General features: G+C 41.4%; 1 protein-coding gene across 1 annotated transcript in view; it reads left to right on the top strand.

The window, feature by feature from the left end:
- Nucleotides 1–4,324: 4,324 nt before the first annotated feature.
- scn4ab (sodium channel, voltage-gated, type IV, alpha, b) overlaps nt 4,325–18,980 on the top strand; it is a 61,022-nt gene continuing 46,366 nt past the window's right edge. Inside the window, exons 1-4 of the mRNA XM_061712547.1 lie at nt 4,325–4,400; nt 11,098–11,281; nt 12,645–12,782; nt 16,991–17,109. Coding sequence (XP_061568531.1) covers nt 11,150–11,281; nt 12,645–12,782; nt 16,991–17,109 — 389 coding nt within the window. The 5' untranslated portion in view covers nt 4,325–4,400; nt 11,098–11,149. The remainder of the gene's footprint in view (nt 4,401–11,097; nt 11,282–12,644; nt 12,783–16,990; nt 17,110–18,980) is intronic.

The following is an 18,980-nucleotide window of genomic DNA, read 5'->3' as shown; positions in this document are numbered from 1 at the left end:
GTCCTTCCATCTGGCTTGATAACTCGGGGAGCACCAATATACTATGTATTGTAGCTGTGCAGCGTAATAGTATTCTCTAAGACTTGGCAACGCCAATCCTCCACTTTCTTTGTCCAGTTGAAGGGTTTTAAATCTTATCCTGGGTCTGCCTCCTACCCATATGAATCTTGATATCAGCCTGTCCCATGCCAAAAATTGTGAATCTGGCTCCCTACCCACCCCCCCTGCAGACAACACCTGGAAGTTGGTTCAAACAGACTTGAATCACGAGAACACCCTATGGGGTAATTTAGAAGTTAGTGACAGTCAGGCCAAATGCCAGATAATGACATTTGGCCACAGATCACATCTGATTGTAAATTACTTTTTGTCTCTCACTTGGTTTGTGTATTTCCTGCCTTCTGTACCTTGAAGCTTACCGTATAAAAAGTCATGACACAATCACCCGGGGTCGGCACACCAACTCAGACCTGATCTGTTTGGTCATGTCCACCACCGGCTGCTGAATAAAAACTCACTACCCACAAGCGGACTTCTGAACTGGTTTTGATAAATTCCTCAACAGACTGCATTTGAAAAAGTTAAAATGTTCTCTACCACACAGATAAGCTACATAAACTTCTGTGATGAGTATTTGCTGGTTGATTGATACTGTAGTTGATTGATACTGTAGTTGGTTGATACTGTAGTTGATTGATACTGTAGTTGATTGATACTGTAGTTGATTGATACTGTAGTTGGTTGGTACTGTAGTTGATTGATACTGTAGTTGGTTGATACTGTAGTCGGTTGATACTGTAGTTGGTTGATACTGTAGTCGGTTGATACTGTAGTTGGTTGATACTGTACTTCAGTTCTGAGACTCGTAACCTTGCCAGACCAACTGTAGCTTTGACTGAATTGACGCCACTGGTTTCAGGTGATTGACGGAGACATGAGTTTAAATCAGGTGATTGACGGAGACATGAGTTTAAATCAGGTGATTGACGGAGACATGAGTTTAAATCAGGTGATTGACGGAGACATGACTTTAAAGCCGTCCATCAAGCTGACTTCCCTCCTGTTTTCATTTCTTATCTTTGCATGTCCTTCACTTGTCAACACGGGCTCTTTAAAGGGTCACTTTCCATCAGGATCAGACACGTGTTTGTTATTCCACCTATCTGGGGAATCACAAGGGGAATGAGGTGACGGCTGGGCCGACTTAGTTAGAAAATAAAACATCAACCTTTCCAAGTGCCTTGTTAGCCTTTGCTGCTGCTAACTATTGTTAACCTTATTATTATTTATTCTTTATTTCATTCATTAAAAGAAAAACAAAACAGTTCCATATAATTAAAACAAATCTCTTTCATTGAATGAAAGGGAACAGAAAGAAGACTAAGCTTATTTTATCTGTCCATTTTTCCTAAGAAATCACATTTAAAATAATGTAATAATAAAAACAAATGAAAAATTATGCAATTTAAAAAACACTTTCCATTAAACGTAATAAAAAAAACTACAACAAAGTTATAAATTAACACCAAATAGCTGTCGTCAAACACAGATTTTTGATTCAAAGAAAAAAATATGACAAAGGTGCTAAAAAAAGAGAGAGAAAACAAAGAAAACCCCACCTAACTTAACAATCATCATGATATTTATTCATCAAACTGGCTGTTATTATTCTTTTAAATGTAATGTTTGATTTGCATCTTTGGCTTCTGTATCCAGATTGTTCCATAACCTGATACCTTTTACAGAAACAACATCCCATTAATTTGGTCCTGAATTTTGTTTTTTAAAGATCTATTTTCCTTTGAAGTTATACTTATTTTCTCTTTTTTCAAATTTTTTCTGTATATTGATTGGCTATATAATTTAAATAGTCATTAGAGAGTCATGACAACACTGTAACAACATCTCCACAGATAAACAGTAAACATTTATATAACTGGGACTGAATTAAATTAGACATAAATTATATAAACAGAAAGATGAATTTGTTGCTGCCAGGAGCAAAAATATTGGATAATATAAATAAATAAAATAAGATAAAATAATAATTTTTTGGTTTACAACTAAACTACGCTGTGTTTTTGGTTGAGTTTAACCCTGTCTGGTGTCGTGCGCTTGGGTTCAAAGAGAGAAATCCATAACAATGAAGTTGTAGTTTGGTTGGATTATAGCACTTTGACCTGAATGTTCAAAGATGAAGAGATTCATGTTCTATGTTAATCATAAACTGTTGTGTTTGTCGGGTATTGAGACAGAGAGGATGAAAAGACACAGGGAATTGCTCAGCTTTTTATCAAAAAAAGCCTTAAAGTCAGGGAGACAATAGCACAAATTAGTGTTAGGGTTAGGGTTAGGGTTAGGATTAGTTAGAGTTAGAGTTATAGGATTAGTTAGGGTTAGGGTTAGGGTTAGGATTAGTTAGGGTTAGGGTTAGGGTTAGGATTAGTTAGGGTTAGGGTTAGGGTTAGGGTTAAGATTAGTTAGGGTTAGGATTAGTTAGGGTTAGGTTTAGGGTTAGGATTAGTTAGAGTTAGAGTTATAGGATTAGTTAGGGTTAGGGTTAGGGTTAGGATTAGTTAGGGTTAGGGTTAGGATTAGGGTTGTTTGTCTGTTTCATAGTTAGGGTTAGGGTTAGAGTTAGGGTTAGGGTTAGTTAGGGTTAGGGTTAGGGTTAGGGTTAGTTAGGGTTAGGGTTAGTTAGGGTTAGGGTTAGGGTTAGGGTTAGTTAGGGTTAGTGTTGTTTGTCTGTTTCATAGTCCAACTGTTTCATAGTCCAGAAAATGCTCAATGACAGGGAATCAAGTATCCAGGGTTGTAACCTGGTGTATAGTTGGTGGAAACTCCAGCCATAGATATAAAACACTGGAGTCGCAGCCTCTTGGCTAGTCATCTTGATGCATGTTTCCTGTTTTTTCAGTCAGTCAACATGTTTTACCGCCACCTGCTGGATAATGTGCTTATTGCATTGTCTCCAATTGTTGTTCAGTCAAGCAGCGCTATTTCGGGATGAAAATGTAATACTGTTGGCCCCTGAAGGTTACATTTGGCCCCTGTTTAGAAAGATCCTAGAACCGCCAGTGCCTTCAGTGATGTCCAACTTAGTCAATAAATACCTTTCATTATGCAATTTCAATTTCAATTTAAATGTATTTATTTAATGACAGGGACTGTACATGTTAATGAACACAAGTGTAAACATATAGCCATAGGATAATGTCCACCATTCGTCCCTGTGGCAAATCAATGCCAAACATAAAACATAAAATCAGAACCAGCAAACAAGGAAGACAAGATATAGCGACGAAAGACAACATTTAAAAACACAACTAAGCTAGATACAATCAATAAGAAATAAAAACATGTTACAATTAATACCAATAAGTGGCCATCACATTTAAAGTGCTAAGTGCTTAAGTGCAAGAGATTTAAAGTGCTATTGCTTCTTAAAGTGCTTTAATTGTTAAATCTATAAAGTGCTAATGCTTATTGCACATCGCCATTATTGCACTTTAAGTGCTTTAGTGATCAGATCTATAAAGTTCTGATGCTTATTGCACATTTGCACTTCAGTGACGGGTCACGACAGAGAAAGAAAAGGAAAAACAAAAAAGCTTTCATCACACCAGGACTGGAGAGAAGTTAGAAACACTTAAGCACTACGAGGCATTGCATCACCTCAGTTGTGTAGAAAATTGACTATTATCCTGCACATTTTAAAACAAACCTGCATCAGCAATTAAAACATTCTGCTACCGTCAAAACTTAAAAATAAAAGAGTCCCTAACAAGACGGCCAAACTTTGGAGACAGCCATTAGATTTCATACTTTTGTTTACACTGGTCCTTTTAGACCAATTCTGGAGAAGATTACTTTGCATCTAATGCTCCTTTAAATCATTAACTTATTTTCCAGAGTTGAACCTTCAAATGTGAAACAAGTTTCTCAAAAAACCTAGAAATGTGACCTTTTCCTGGTTGTTTTGAACATTCTTTTACTGTGATGCCACTTCCTGCCATCAATACAAGTGTTGTAGTGTGTGTGTGTGTGTGTGTGTGTGTGTGTGTGTGTGTGTGTGTGTGTGTGTGTGTGTGTGTGTGTGTGTGTGTGTGTGTGTGTGTGTGTGTGTGTGTGTAAAGGAGGTTATAAGTCCAAGACTCAGCAGGACAGAAACACAGACCAGTAAAACAGACGGGGAAGTGGAACAACTACAGTAAAACCAGTAAAACCAGTCAAACCTGAATTTTGACCTGAATTGTGACCTGAATTGTGACTGATATTGTGACTGGAGTTGGTGCACCTGCTGCTGAAATGGGCAGGAAAAGCATCCTGGATCTCTGGAGGAGCAACAAGGGAACAGCAGCTCTGCTGAAGAGAACCGATCAGCAGAGGGCAGCACACCTGTAAGTCAGATACTAACACCTGAGAGGATCAATAATTAATATCTCACACCTGTAAGTCAGATACTAACACCTGAGAGGATCAATAACTGATATTTCACACCTGTAAGTCAGATACTAACACCTGAGAGGATCAATAACTGATATTTCACACCTGTAAGTCAGATACTAACACCTGAGAGGATCAATAATTGATATTTCACACCTGTAAGTCAGATACTAACACCTGAGAGGATCAATAACTGATATTTCACACCTGTAAGTCAGATACTAACACCTGAGAGGATCAATAACTGATATTTCACACCTGTAAGTCAGATACTAACACCTGAGAGGATCAATAACTGATATTTCACACCTGTAAGTCAGATACTAACACCTTACAGGATCAATAATTGATATTTCACACCTGTAAGTCAGATACTAACACCTGAGAGGATCAATAACTGATATTTCACACCTGTAAGTCAGATACTAACACCTGAGAGGATCAAAAATGTATATTTCACACCTGTAAATCAGATACTAACACCTAAGAGGATCAATAACTGATATTTACACCTGTAAGTCACATTCTAACACCTGAACCCAAAGCTGGTAAAGAGGATCAATAATTGATATTGAATAAGAGCTGAAAAGATAACACATATATTCTGATGTCTGAGAGTTCAGTAGTAGAAGATCTTGGAACTTTGTTTTCCTGGTTGTTACAGATTTGTCCCAGTTCTCAGTTGGTTCTGGAGGTTCTGGTTCATCTGCGGTGGTGAATCAGGCTGTAATGATGCTGATGTTGGACCTGCTGGTGCTGGTCCAGGTCCTGGTCCTGGTCCTGGTTCAGATGGGGTTAGTGATGGGGGTTTGTGTCCCAGGTCTGCAGTCATTCAGGCTGGTGATGTTTCTGTTTCAGGTATCATGGTAGGTTTGAACTATCGTCAGTAATACAGGGCCCCGGCCCCAGGGAGGCTTGTTCCGGTCCTGAGGGCCCCAGGGAGGCTTGGGCTGGCCGGGTTCCCCGGAATGCTGAAGGTGTTCAGCAGGAGACTCAGACCCTGGGGTCCCTACACTCATACAAATATCTGGCTGGATCTACTTAATAAAAAAACAAGTCAACTTTTTGCATGAGATTATTATGTAAATCAAGAAATACTAGTCTTAGTTTAAACTACATATTTTTTTATGTAAATAATACATTTTGCAAGTACAGTCAACTTAATTGTGTTAAGTTTACTTTATTTATATATCAACTTTTTTGCATACACAGGTCCATATAAAACATAATACAATATAAAACGTATAAAAAAAGAAATACAAAAATATTAAATATTCAATTTATGAAACATACAAGCTATTGCACCAATGCCACCTTAGCCTAGAGGTGAATCTATAGCAGCTTTTCAATGGGCTGACTAAAGCTTCAATTATGTGGTTCTCTGATTTGTCCAATCGACACATAAAACCAAACATCAACTGTCTTAAGAGCCTCACAAGTTGGCACTCTGTTGGACACAAACAATTGACTGGCCATATGCCACCTAGGAACACGCAGCAGCAACCTAAGTGCATCATTGTATGCTACCTTGAGCCTCTGCATGCTCTTTTTCTTAAAGTTAGACCACAAGTGAGCAGTATATAACGGTGTGATGTAGGTTCGAAACAGGGAACACTTCACAGAGTCAGAACACATATAAAACTTCCTGATAAGCACGTTAGCTTGAGAATGCATTTTACAGCGCTGTCGATACAAGTCTTTGTCATCCGTCCAGTCATCAGAAATGACATGACCTAGATATTTAATTTCCTCACATACATCAAGGGGGCTGTCTGCCAAATAAAAAGTGGGAAAAGTTGATTTCCTGTCCCCAACACTTCTAACTATCATTATGTGGCTTCTTAGCGTTATACTTTACATCATGATCAAGGCCATACTGAGAGCACCTTCAACGTCTGCTGCAGCCCAGAACTATATGGACAAAGCAGTACCAAGTCGTCCGCGTACATAAGATGATTAACAATAGTGTTACCCACAAGACAACCAGTTTTTAACCTGTCCAATTGATTTGATAATCCATCGATATAAACATTAAATAAAAAAGGGGACAAAATTCCGCCTTGCCGCACTCCGTTACTAACACAAAATGGAGCAGATACCACATTGGCCCATTTTACTTGAAACCTTTGATGGGCATACCAAAAACACTAAAATTCTCACCAAGAATTTAGGAACACCTCTATCTAACAATTTAACAAATAATTTTTCATGATTAATACGATCAAAAGCCTTTGACGCATCAATAAAACATAAAAATACAGATGTGTTCAGGCTTGTATACTTAAATACAATCTCTTTAAGAGCATATATACAGAGGTCAGTTCCATGTTTTCTTTTAAATCCAAACTGGTTGTCAGAAGTAAGAACATACATTTCTAACTTTGTTAAAAGTATTCTCTCCAGTACTTTAGACAAGATGCTGGCCAATGCAATAGGATGATAATTATCAATACTACTGAGCTTACCAGCCTTGTCTTTAAGCACAGGCACTAACTCTACAGACATGATAGAATTGGGCAGGACCCCATGAACCAGACAAGCAGTAAACCACATGGAAAGCAAAGGAAAGAGCTTAAAGCTGGCATTTTTTAAATGTTCTGCAGTAATGCAGTCCATGCCACAAGCTTTGTTGTTATCCAACATGTTAGTGGCATCATAGACATCTGCTGCCCTAACTATCACATCTGCAAAGAGACCAGTATGTTCATGATTGATACTAACTACGTTACCTTTAACACAATTAAAAAGGTTACAGTAATGCTCACGCCATAGCTCAGCTATTTTTTCTGGGCTACTAACACCTTCAATCACAGACAGTAGAGGAGTTTTGTTGTTATTCATGACTTTAACCTCTTTCCAGAAGTCAGTAAGGCTGTTATTCTGTAGCTTTCTGGCAAGTGAGTCTGCCCTCATTGTATTTTAATTTTTCTTAATAAAACGGAGTGCATATTTAAATCTAGCATTGGTGCGTTTTTTGATATCCAACAATTCCCCCTGTCTAGGCCTACCTGCCTCTGACCAGAGTCTAAAAGCCCTCCTTGCCTCCGCATACTGCTCAGCCACAAACTCATTCCACCCAGGTCTGATGTTAGGTACCTTACATTTACTTTTACAAAAGGGTTCACTGGAGGCAGTGAGACATTTCACAATATCGTCATACATTGCACAGAGTTTGTCAGCATGTTCTTATGTATTTGTGTATTTATCAAAATTAAGTTGACTTTACTTGCAAATGAATTTTGTACAAACTAAAAATGAATAGTTTATACAAACACTAGTCTTTCTTGATCTACATAAAAATCTCATGAGAAAAAGTCGCCTTAAGTTTTTTAAAGTAGATCAAGCCAGATATTTTTTATTGTGGTTTTTCTACTTAAACAAATAAAACATGTTTCATCTAAACGTTGGTCAATCTGCCCAATAGATTAAACTGTTAAAGGAAAAGTAAATATGTAGTTTTTGTGTAAATGTAAAGATTACTGGGATTAATTACAGAAAAACTGCTGGTTCAGGAAAAAATGCACAATGTCTTGTTTTTTGAACAAATGCAGATTCATTTCAAAACTAGATGTTTTCATGTAAAGCAACAAACTTCATTTTTAACTGTTAGTATCACAGATTTAAATATGCTTTATTAAATCTGGGTATATATATATATATATATATATATATATATATATATATATATATATATATATATATATATATATATATATATATATATACCTGGGTGTTGATCCAGGGAGAGGAGCTTCTCAGACCTGTGTGGTTCGGCTGTTGCATAACGAGCTGTAATCCATGAAAACCCTCCGCACAAACGAGTCCTTGTTCATTAAAAGTCTGATGTCATCACTTTGGACTGTTATGGATTGTTCTGTTCTGGACTGTTCTGTTCTGGACTGTTCTGGACTTTTGGACTGTTGATGTGGGTCAGGACTCCTCTGTCAAAGCACTTTATTCTGCATGAGAGCAGCAGGTGGGGGGGGGGGGGGGGGGGGAACGGTGCTGTTCCTGGGGGGGGGGGGGGGGTCATGGTGGTGAACCTTCAATCAATCAATCAATCAATCAAACTTTATTGTCACATCATATTACTCAGTAACTTGGGTAAAAAACTTGTTTGCGCAGGCTCATCATCATTTGCAGTTAAAAGATAGACATACAAACAAAGTGCATAGTGCATGAATAAAAGCATAAAAACAGTATGTGGAATAAGAGGATAGAAAAACAGATAAATAAATAGTCTTGGGCTTCTATATGTGATATAAAAAATCTTCAGTTCAGTCTTTCACAAGAACTAAGTCTTGTTCAGTAATCTGTTTGCTGACAGATAAAAACTGTTCAGGAATCTGGTGGTGCTGCTTTTTATGCACCGGTACCGTTTGCCCGGCCGTGGGTGCGGCAGTGGCTGGAACAGGCTATGGCTGGACCAGGCTCTGGCTGGGGTGATGGATGTCCCGGATAATGTTGTGGGCCTTAGCCACACAACGTCTGTCGTGAAGATCCTGGAGAGGTGGAAGCTCCCCTCCCACGATGCTGTGCTGTTCGCCCCACCCTCTGCAGTGCTTTCTTTTCTGCGGTGGTGCAGTTTCCGAACCAGGTCATCAGGACGCTCTTGATGGTGGTTGTATAGAAAGCCCTGAGGATCCGGGGCGACTTTGAACCTCTTCAGACGCCTCAGGCAGTAGAGCCGTTGTTGGGCCTTTTTCACCACTTTTGTGGTGTGTGTAGCCACTTCAGGTCCCTCCATATATAGATTCCGAGGAACTTGAAGTCTTTGACCTGCTCCACAGCAGCCCCATTTATGATAACAGGTGCGTACTCTCTCTGATCTCCTGAAGTCAACGATCAGCTCCTTGGTCTTGCTCACGTTTAAAGCCAGGCTGTTGTCTCGACACCACTGTGTCAGTGACCCGACCTCTGCCCTGTAGGCCGACTCGTCATCGTCATCAATCAAGCTTATGACTGTCGTGTCATCCGCATATTTGATGACGACGTTGGAGCTGTGTGTGGCTGTACAATCATGTGTGTACAGTGAGGAGAGGGCTCAGGACGCAGCCCTGGGGGGCTCCTGTGTTGAGGGTTAGGGGGTCCAGGACCAGTCCTGGGGGGCTCAGGACGCACCCCTGGGTGATGTTATGTTGCCCATCCTCACCATTTGACGGCGGTCAGACAGGAAGTTGAGTGTCCAACTGCACATGTTCGGGTGCAGGCCGAGGTCCCTCAGCTTTGTGTCCAGTCTGGTTGGTATGATGGTGTTGAAGGCGGAACTGTAATCCACAAAAAGCATCCGTACACATCTATTCTTCCCCCTCGTGTCCAGGTGGGAGAGTACAGAATGTACGGCCAAGACAACTGCGTCGTCAGTTGATCGGTTCTGACGATAGGCGAATTGCCAGGGATCCAGCGTGGCAGGCAGTGCAGAGCAGATGTAGTCTCTCACCAGTCTCTCGAAGCACTTGCTGACAATCGGTGTCAGAGCGACAGGTCTCCAGTCGTTGAGGCATGCCACCTTAAGAGTAAGATGGAGAGCTGAGGGAACTCTCTGGGGAGGTAGTAGGGGCGCAGAGAAACAGCCAGAAGATCGATGTCCGCAGTGCACAGCTTCTCCCTCACAGTGACTGTAGAGCACCAGTTGTTGTTTACATACAGACACACGCCGCCGCCATGTTGTTTCCCGGTGCGTTCATTGTCTCTGTCCAGACGAATGGGTGCTGAAAAGCCGTCTATGTGCAGCATGCCGTCCTGATCGCTGTTATTAAGCCATGATTCAGTGAAAGCCAGAACAGAAGCAGTTCTGAACTCGTGCAGATGGTTCACACAAGCCTGCAGCTCGTCCAGTTTGTTGCGGAGAGACCGCACGTTGGCCAGAATAATGGACGGGAGCGCTCTTTGTTTGTGCGTCTCCCATTTAAGTCTCGCTCTCAGTCCACCCTTCTTTAAACCCCTCCTGTTTACCTTGGGTAGAGTTTTGCAGACAGAGATGTACTGGTTATTGGGGTATCCACGGAGTATAATCCCAGGAAAGTAATCCGTCGGAGCGGGACTGAAAGTCCGGAGTTCAGGCTGCGGCTGCAGCTGGATGAGAAAGTCTCTGCTGTAATTGAGCCGCGGCGCCATGTCGGGTGCGAGAAAAAAAAAAACACACAGGTAGCGTCGCAGAGAAATAATCCCAAAAAAAGTCCCGGATGGTCGGCGAAAAGACAAACACAAACACACCAAAAAGAGGAAAAAAAGAGCATAAAAAGAGCATAAAGGAACGTAAATCTGCTCAGCTGTCCGGCCGGTCGACCACACGGGCAGCGACCCGGAACCGGAAAGCAAAAAATAAAAAAAATGTTATAAAAAAAAAGTTTATTAAGTGTGTATGTTTCCTAACCTCCTAGGAGGAAGTTCCTAGGAACTACAGGGGTTTATTAAGTGTTTCCTAGGAGGAGGTTCCTAGGGTGTTTTAAGTGTTTTGTTTCCTACCTCCTAGGAGAAGGTTCCTAGGCCACACCGGGGTCCAGGAGTTCCTACAGGATGCCAGGATGGCGTCGCTGCTGCCCCCTGTTGGAGTGGAACTGTTCCTAGGAACTACCGGGGTTTATTATAATGTTTCCTAGGAGGAGGTTCCTAGGGTGTATTAAGTGTGTATGTTTCCTTACCTCCTAGGAGAAGGTTCCTAGGCCACACCGGGGTCCAGGAGGCCCTACAGGATGCCAGGATGGCGTCGCTGCTGCCCCCTGTTGGAGTGGAATTGTTCCGACGCTTCACGCCGGCGTCTCTGGAGGAAATCCAGCGCCGACACGACGCCGAGGAGGCGGAGCTTCAGAGGAGGACGGAGAAGAACATCCAGGTGGATCAATTATCATTCTGATTGATTATCAGACCTGTATGTTGGTTCTGATTGATTGATCAGACCCGTATGGTGGTTCTGATTGATTATCAGACCTATATGTTGGTTCTGATTGATTGATCAGACCCGTATGGTGGTTCTGATTGATTATCAGACCCGTATGTTGGTTCTGATTGATTGATTGATTGATTGATTGATTGATTGATTGATTGATTGATTGATTGATTGATTGATTGATTGATTGATTGATTGATTGATAGGGGGGTAACGATACACTAATCTCACGGTGCGATACACGATATTGAGGTCACGATAACAATACGATATTATAGCAGTATTTTTTTAACAACCTTGAATGAGGAACATATGTGTAGAAAAAATAGTCTTTTATTTGAAAGACACAAAATACAAAACAATGCTGTGCATTTGCTCTATTGTTCCAGTTTGTAATGCTTTATAACTGTTTAACTTTTAAAGAGAAAGCCAGGACAACCATTTTCCACAAACTGAACTAAAAGTAAAAGGTTTGCATTATGATCTTCAGTTTCATACAAGTACAAATATTTAGACACAAACTGAATAGTCTCATGTATGATTTGACTTTTTTCTTTTCCAGAAATTTAACAACTAAAATTGAATAAATAAATACAAGTAAATAAATACATACAATTTTACATGATAAAAAAGATTGATTCATGCTCACCTTATAAGTGTAAGAGGAGATTTATTGTTGTTAAGGTTATTTTGGTAATTCAGGGTTCATTATTTTATAAATATATTCTTTATGTTCTGTAAATCAGGGACTATAATTACACTAGTCAGTATATCAGTTGTTAGTATGTTTTAGGTTGGGCGGAGTGATACGGCACTAGGTGTTGTGTTGATGTTCTAAAATCCTACACTGTTGAGTGGACAATGAAGTACACGCAAACTCAGCAGAAGTTGTCCTGTGTTTATCCTATTCACGACAAGAAAAATGTTTAATTTAATAAGGTAAGGCTAAACTCTACACCAGAGTTAAATAAGTAAAGGTTCAGAGCTCAAAACGGGACCGCAAAACGGGACTACTTTCTTCTGAGCGGAGGAAGATTTTGGTCTGCGCGGTCGCGGTCGGATGCGCGTTTCTAGTCAACACAATAGATTAATATTAATAACCCAATATCGCGATACAGGTTGTCACCTCCACGACACGTTTCGTGACGTTTTTGTATCGCAAAATTTCGTGGCACGATATATTGTTACACCCCTATTGATTGATTGATTGATTGATTGATTGATTGATTGATTGATTGATTGATTGATTGATTGATTGATTGATTGATTGATTGATTGATTTATTGATTGATTGATTGATTGATTATAGATCACAGAGGAAGACCTTCCTAAACCCGCCAGTGACCTGGAGGCCGGGAAGTCCCTTCCCTTCATCTTCGGAGACCCGCCCCCCGAACTCCTCAACACCCCGTTGGAGGAGCTGGATCCCTTCTACCAATCACAGAAGGTCATTCATCCATTCATTCATTCATTCATTCATTCATTAATTCATTCATTCATTCATTCATTCATTCATTCATTCATTCATCCATCCATTCATCCATTCATTCATTCATCCATTCATCCATTCATTCATTCATTCATTCATACATTCATCCATTCATCCATTCATTCATTCATTACATATCAGAGCTGGATCCCTTCTACCAGTCACAGAAGGTCATTCATTCATTCATTCATTCAATTCATCTCAGAGCTGGATCCCTTCTACCAATCACAGAAGGTCATTCATTCATTCATTCATTCATTCATTCATTCATTCATTCATTCATTCATTCAATTCATCTCAGAGCTGGATCCCTTCTACCAATCACATAAGGTCATTCACTCATTCATTCATTCATTCATTCATTCATTCATTCATTCATTCATTCATTCATTCACTCATTAATTCACTCATTCATTCATTCATTCATTCATTCATTCATTCATTACATCTCAGAGCTGGATCCCTTCTACCAATCACAGAAGGTCATTCATTCATTCATTCATTCATTTTAGGATTTTAGTAGTAGTGATTGGCTTAATTACAGGATTTTTTAAATAAAAGTCCATCACCCATCGTCACCTGTCTCTCTTATCTATGTCCCTCGCGCAGTATCTCTCCCCTGTGTCTCCACCTGTATCTCACCTGTATCTCACCTGTATCTCACCTGTATCTCACCTGTATCTCACCTGTATCTCACCTGTATCTCACCTGTATCTCACCTGTATCTCACCTGTATCTCACCTGTATCTCACCTGTCTCTCACCTGTATCTCACCTGTATCTCACCTGTATCTCACCTGTATCTCCCCTGTATCTCACCTGTATCTCACCTGTATCTCACCTGTATCTTACCTGTATCTCCCCTGTATCTCACCTGTATCTCACCTGTATCTCACCTGTATCTCACCTGTATCTTACCTGTATCTCCCCTGTATCTCACCTGTATCTCCCCTGTATCTCACCTGTATCTCACCTGTATCTCACCTGCATCTTACCTGTATCTCATCTGTATCTCACCTGTATCTCAGAGTCAGAGTCAGAGTCATTTTTATTGTCCCTCTAGGGGAAATTCTTTTAGCAGTCTGGGAAAACAGTCATCATACAAACACAGACATACCAATAAGAACAATTAAAACATTAAAACGTGACATAGTAACCACAATAAATGAGTAAAAGCAAAAGTGCTTTCACCAGTGCAGGCAGAATGATAAAAATATATTAAAAATATTAAAATTTATGCGAGTTGATCATTTTAACAGCGGTTGGTATAAAAGAGAATTTATACCTATTGCTATTGGCGTTGGGAAGCCGATAGCGCCGCCCAGAAGGGAGAGGAACAAACTCTTGACAGAGGGTGATCAGGACTGGCCGAGATGTCTTGAGCCTTATTCAGGACTCGACCTTCGTAGATGTCAGTCAGAGAGAGCTGCTGAGTGCCAATGATTTTACTGGCTGCTCTGACAATGTCCTGCATCCTCTTTTTGTTCTGCACTGTCAAGTTGCCATACCACAATACAATACAGAAAGTTAAAATTGATTCAATAAAAGACTTATAAAATAATACCATTAGTGTTTTCTCCACATTAAAAGTGTTCAATCTGCGCAGAAAATAAAGTCTTTGCAGGCCCTTTTTGCAAATGGCAGATGTATTGGGGTCATACCTCAGGTATCGATGATGGTGCCCAGATATTTATACCTCTCCACTGTTTCCACCTGTGAGCCCTTGATGGTAATGGGAGGATTTGGGAGAGAAGTACATCTCCTCTTTAAGTCTATTTGCATCTCTTTAGTTTTCAGGACATTTAACTTAAGAAAGTGGTTATCACACCACTTTACAAAGTCCGTTAGAGCCGGTCCATGGCTGAGCTCACCATCCTGGAGAAGACTGATTAGCACTGTATCGTCAGCGAACTTCAAAAGATGCCTGTCTTTATGATGGCTCCTGCAGTCGTTGGTATATAGGATGTACAGTAGAGGGGACAGGACGCACCCCTGTTCAAGAGTTTGCCTGTGATCATATCAGGCCCAGGACTTTTCCTAGGATTACATTTAAGGAACATGGACCTGACAGAAGAAGCACTAATAGGAGGCTGTAAAATCATAGAAGAAGAATTGCTATTCAGTCTATCAGTTAAAACATTGAGTTCCTGAGTAAAATCATGTTCATTGTTAAAACGTAGATAAAAATAATTCAATCCATTTGCGAGTTCAAAGTCAGAATCAAAACCATCAATAGTGATTGGCTTAAGGTTTTTCTTATCTTGGCCTGTCATGGCCTTCATACCATCCCATACGGCTCTCAGATCATTACTGTGAAACTTTTCCTCTATTTTATCTTTATATTGAAGTTTTGCTTTCTTAATTTCATATCTGACCTCTTTTTTAGCGCCGTCTTGTCCTTTTCATCTCCATGAAGGAAGGCATTGTGTTTCCTATGCAGCACATCCTTTACTGCTTTGTTAATCCAGGGCTTGTTGTTTGGAAACACCTTAACCTGTTTGGTGGGGATGATCAGGTTTTTTAAATAGAGAATGTAAGATGATATTACATCAGTCGTCTCATCAAGGTCAGAGGAATCTTTAAAAATGTCCCATTCAGTGCACTCAAGGGCTCCTTTTAACTCCTCAACAGCGCTCTCAGTCCACATTTCCACATCTCTGGTGGCAACGTTTCCTCTCTTCAAGAGAGATTTGTAGGTTGGGATGAGGAGAACAATGCTATGATCAGAGGAGCCGAGGGGGGGCAGGGCTGTGGACTTATAGGCACCTTTTACTGTACCATAGCATAGATCAAGTGTTTTGTTGAGTCTGTTGGGGCAAGAGATGTACTGGTGAAAGTTATTCAGAGAATTCAAATTGCACTGATTAAAATCACCCAGAATAAAACAAGGAGCATCTGGGGAAAGTGACTGGAGCTTATGTGTGACATTTCTTATAACTGTTACAGCGTTTTTTACGTTGGCCTTAGGGTGGATGTAAACGACTGTGATAAATATTTGGGGAAATTCCCGGGGGAGATAAAAGGGGCGCAGGGATACCGACAGCAGCTCTATGTCTGCAGGACACACAGTTTCTCTGACGGTGATGTGTTTGCACCACCGTTGGTTGACGTAGATGCAGACTCCACCCCCTTGGGATTTCCCAGTGACAGCGGAGTCCCTGTCAAGCCTCACTGGCGCTCCGAACCCGGTGACAGTTAAGTCGGTGTCGGTATACTCTGGAGTAAGCCATGTTTCAGTGAAGGCCATGACGCAGGCTTCTCTGAACTGCTCCAGATGAATGACGCTGGCTTGGATCTCGTCCATCTTGTTCCGTAGAGACTGGGCATTGCAGAGCAGCATCACGGGAGGGGGATGCGGCGGAGTGACAGCCGCTTCAGTCTCTGTCTGACACCGCCACGTCTTCCCCGCTTCCGTACTTTATGTACTTTATCATCCCATTTAGGCTTATTAATGTTCTCCCAAAGGAGCTCGGCGATTGACTGATCCACCGAGCTCAGGTCCATGCAAGTATGGGACTTTTGATCCCTCAGTTTCAGTAAAAAGTCCCGAGAGTACTGAAGCCTTTCTGTGTGAGCGTGACGTGGCTCAAACAAAGCCTGAGCCACGACAAACAAAGTCCATACAAAAATAAAAAATAGCAGCTCCATTGTAGGATAGACTTAAACTTTTGTTTTTTTTTAAATCGAATGATGAAGCAAAGAAGATCATACTCAGAATATCGGTTACTTGCACGAGACACTTAGTGACATTAAACATCCAACAGACAAACAGACCCAACTGCGTGTCGCTACTGGCGCAGCGCCATGTTTCCTACCTTTCTCCCCTGTATCTCCCCTGTATCTCACCTGTATCTCACCTGTGTCTCACCTTTCTCTCACCTGTGTCTCACCTGTATCTCCCCTGTATCTCACCTGTCTCACCTGTATCTCACCTGTATCTCCCCTGTATCTCACCTGTCTCACCTGTATCTCACCTGTGTCTCACCTGTATCTCACCTGTATCTCACCTGTCTCACCTGTATCTCACCTGTGTCTCACCTGTATCTCACCTGTCTCCACCTGTGTCTCACCCTCTCACCTGTGTCTCACCTGTCTCTCCACCTGTCTCCACCGGTGTCTCCACCTGTATCTCACCTGTGTCTCACCCTCTCACCTGTGTCTCCACAGACGTTCATCGTGCTCAGTAAGGGGAACGTCCTCTACAGGTTTAACGCTGATCCGGCCGTTTACCTGCTGGATCCATTCAGCCGTCTGAGACAGGCCGCCATCCGGATCCTCATCCATTCATATCCTTCATGCTGTCACTCTCATGTGTCTGATGTTGCTGCTCATCCATTCATATCCTTCATGCTGTCACTCTCATGTGTCTGGTGTTGCTGCTCATCCATTCATATCCTTCATGCTGTCACTCTGCTCATCCATTCATATCCTTCATGCTGTCACTCTGTTCATCCATTCATATCCTTCATGCTGTCACTCTCATGTGTCTGATGTTGCTGATCATCCATTCATATCCTTCATGCTCTCACTCTGCTGCTTGTAACACTTGTAACAGCAGCTTTATTCATATTCAGCCTGCGTTGTAATTAATGAAACTGAAATCCTTCAAGTATCGGACACAACATTTCTGGTGTCTCATCTACTAAATCAAGTATTCTCTCTGGAGTTCCACAGGGATCGATCTTGGGCCCTTTACTGTTTCTAATTGACATTAATGACTGACCTGTGTCTTTAATAACCTTCTCTTTAATAAACTTATCCCCTAACCCTAACCCTAACCAGACTGTTCATGATGACTGTCTCACTGTCTCTCATCACATGAGTGTAAATCATGAATTATCAACTGATTCTAATTGGTTCCAGATCAATAAGCTAACTCTAAGGGCCAAATCCACAAAAGGATTGCGCAGCTTTTTTTTAGGGGCCGCTAAACTGGTGCATATGACACAAAAAGAGAGCGTCTAATTCACAAAGCACCCGCAAAGGGCGAATTGCACCACAAACTGCGCTGCCAAGCAAATAGTGTCATGGTGCGCCTGTGCCATTTGCATGCATGTAAATTAGGTAATATTCATACATTCGGCGCAAAATTGCCCCCTTTCTATGCAAATAAACCTCATTGCAAAAACCGTCTAATTCACAAAGGCCAGCGCTATTTGCCACACGCAAAAATAGTGGAGCAAATACCGTCTTTTTGAAGCGTGTACTAACTGCGCGTAAACTCACTCCTCAAGGCTGATTTACGGTTCCGCGTTACACCAACGCAGAGATTACGGCGTAAGGTACGCGGCGACCCGCACCGTACGGCACACGTCGCCGCGTACCTTACACCGTAGGCTCTGCGTCGATTTAACGCAGAACCATAATTCCGGCTTCACTCCCCCTCTGTCTCTGTTTCTCTCTCTCTTCAATATCATTCAAGCCTGTGTGATACTGAATGATATTAAGGGTGAAATCTACATTCAGACATGACTGTAGACAGTCAGATCAAGTGGGGTTGTTAGCGGAGCAGATAAGTCACATAATCGTGCATTTGGTGATACAAGCATGAAAATTGGCATGAGCAGTCTCCATGGGTCACTTGACAAGAAAATTGGTCGGGCCACTTGAAATTTCAAGTTGGCGGCCATTTTTCAAGATGGCCGCCAACTTGGTCGATCAATTAAGTGATGTAATTGTTTGGTTGGTGATATAGGCATGAAAATTGGCATGAGCAGTCTCCATGGGTCCCTTGACCAGAAACTGCTCACAGCCACTTGAAATTTTAAGTTGACGGCCATTTTTCAAGATGGCCGCCACCTTGGTCGATCAATTAAGTGATGTAATTGTTTGGTTGGTGATATAGGCATGAACATTGGCATGAGCAGTCTCCATGGGTCACTTATCAAGAAAATGCTACCAGCCACTTGATGGCAGCCATTTTTCAAGATGGCCACCACCTTAGTGGAGCAGTTAAGTGATGTAAAGTTGGTTATACAAGCATGAGAATTGGCATGAGCGGTCTTATTGTTCCCCTGACAAGAAACTGCTCACAGCCAATTGGGATTTCAAGATGGCGGACATTTTTTCAAGATGGCCACCACCTTATTGGAGCATTTAGGCTAATACAAGCATGGAAACTGCCGTGAGCCGCCACTGGATCCTCAAAAGATCAATT

Source organism: Cololabis saira, chromosome 21 (genome assembly GCF_033807715.1).
Source record: "Cololabis saira isolate AMF1-May2022 chromosome 21, fColSai1.1, whole genome shotgun sequence".
Taxonomy (NCBI): domain Eukaryota; kingdom Metazoa; phylum Chordata; class Actinopteri; order Beloniformes; family Belonidae; genus Cololabis; species Cololabis saira.
This window is presented reverse-complemented; position numbering and strand designations above follow the sequence as displayed.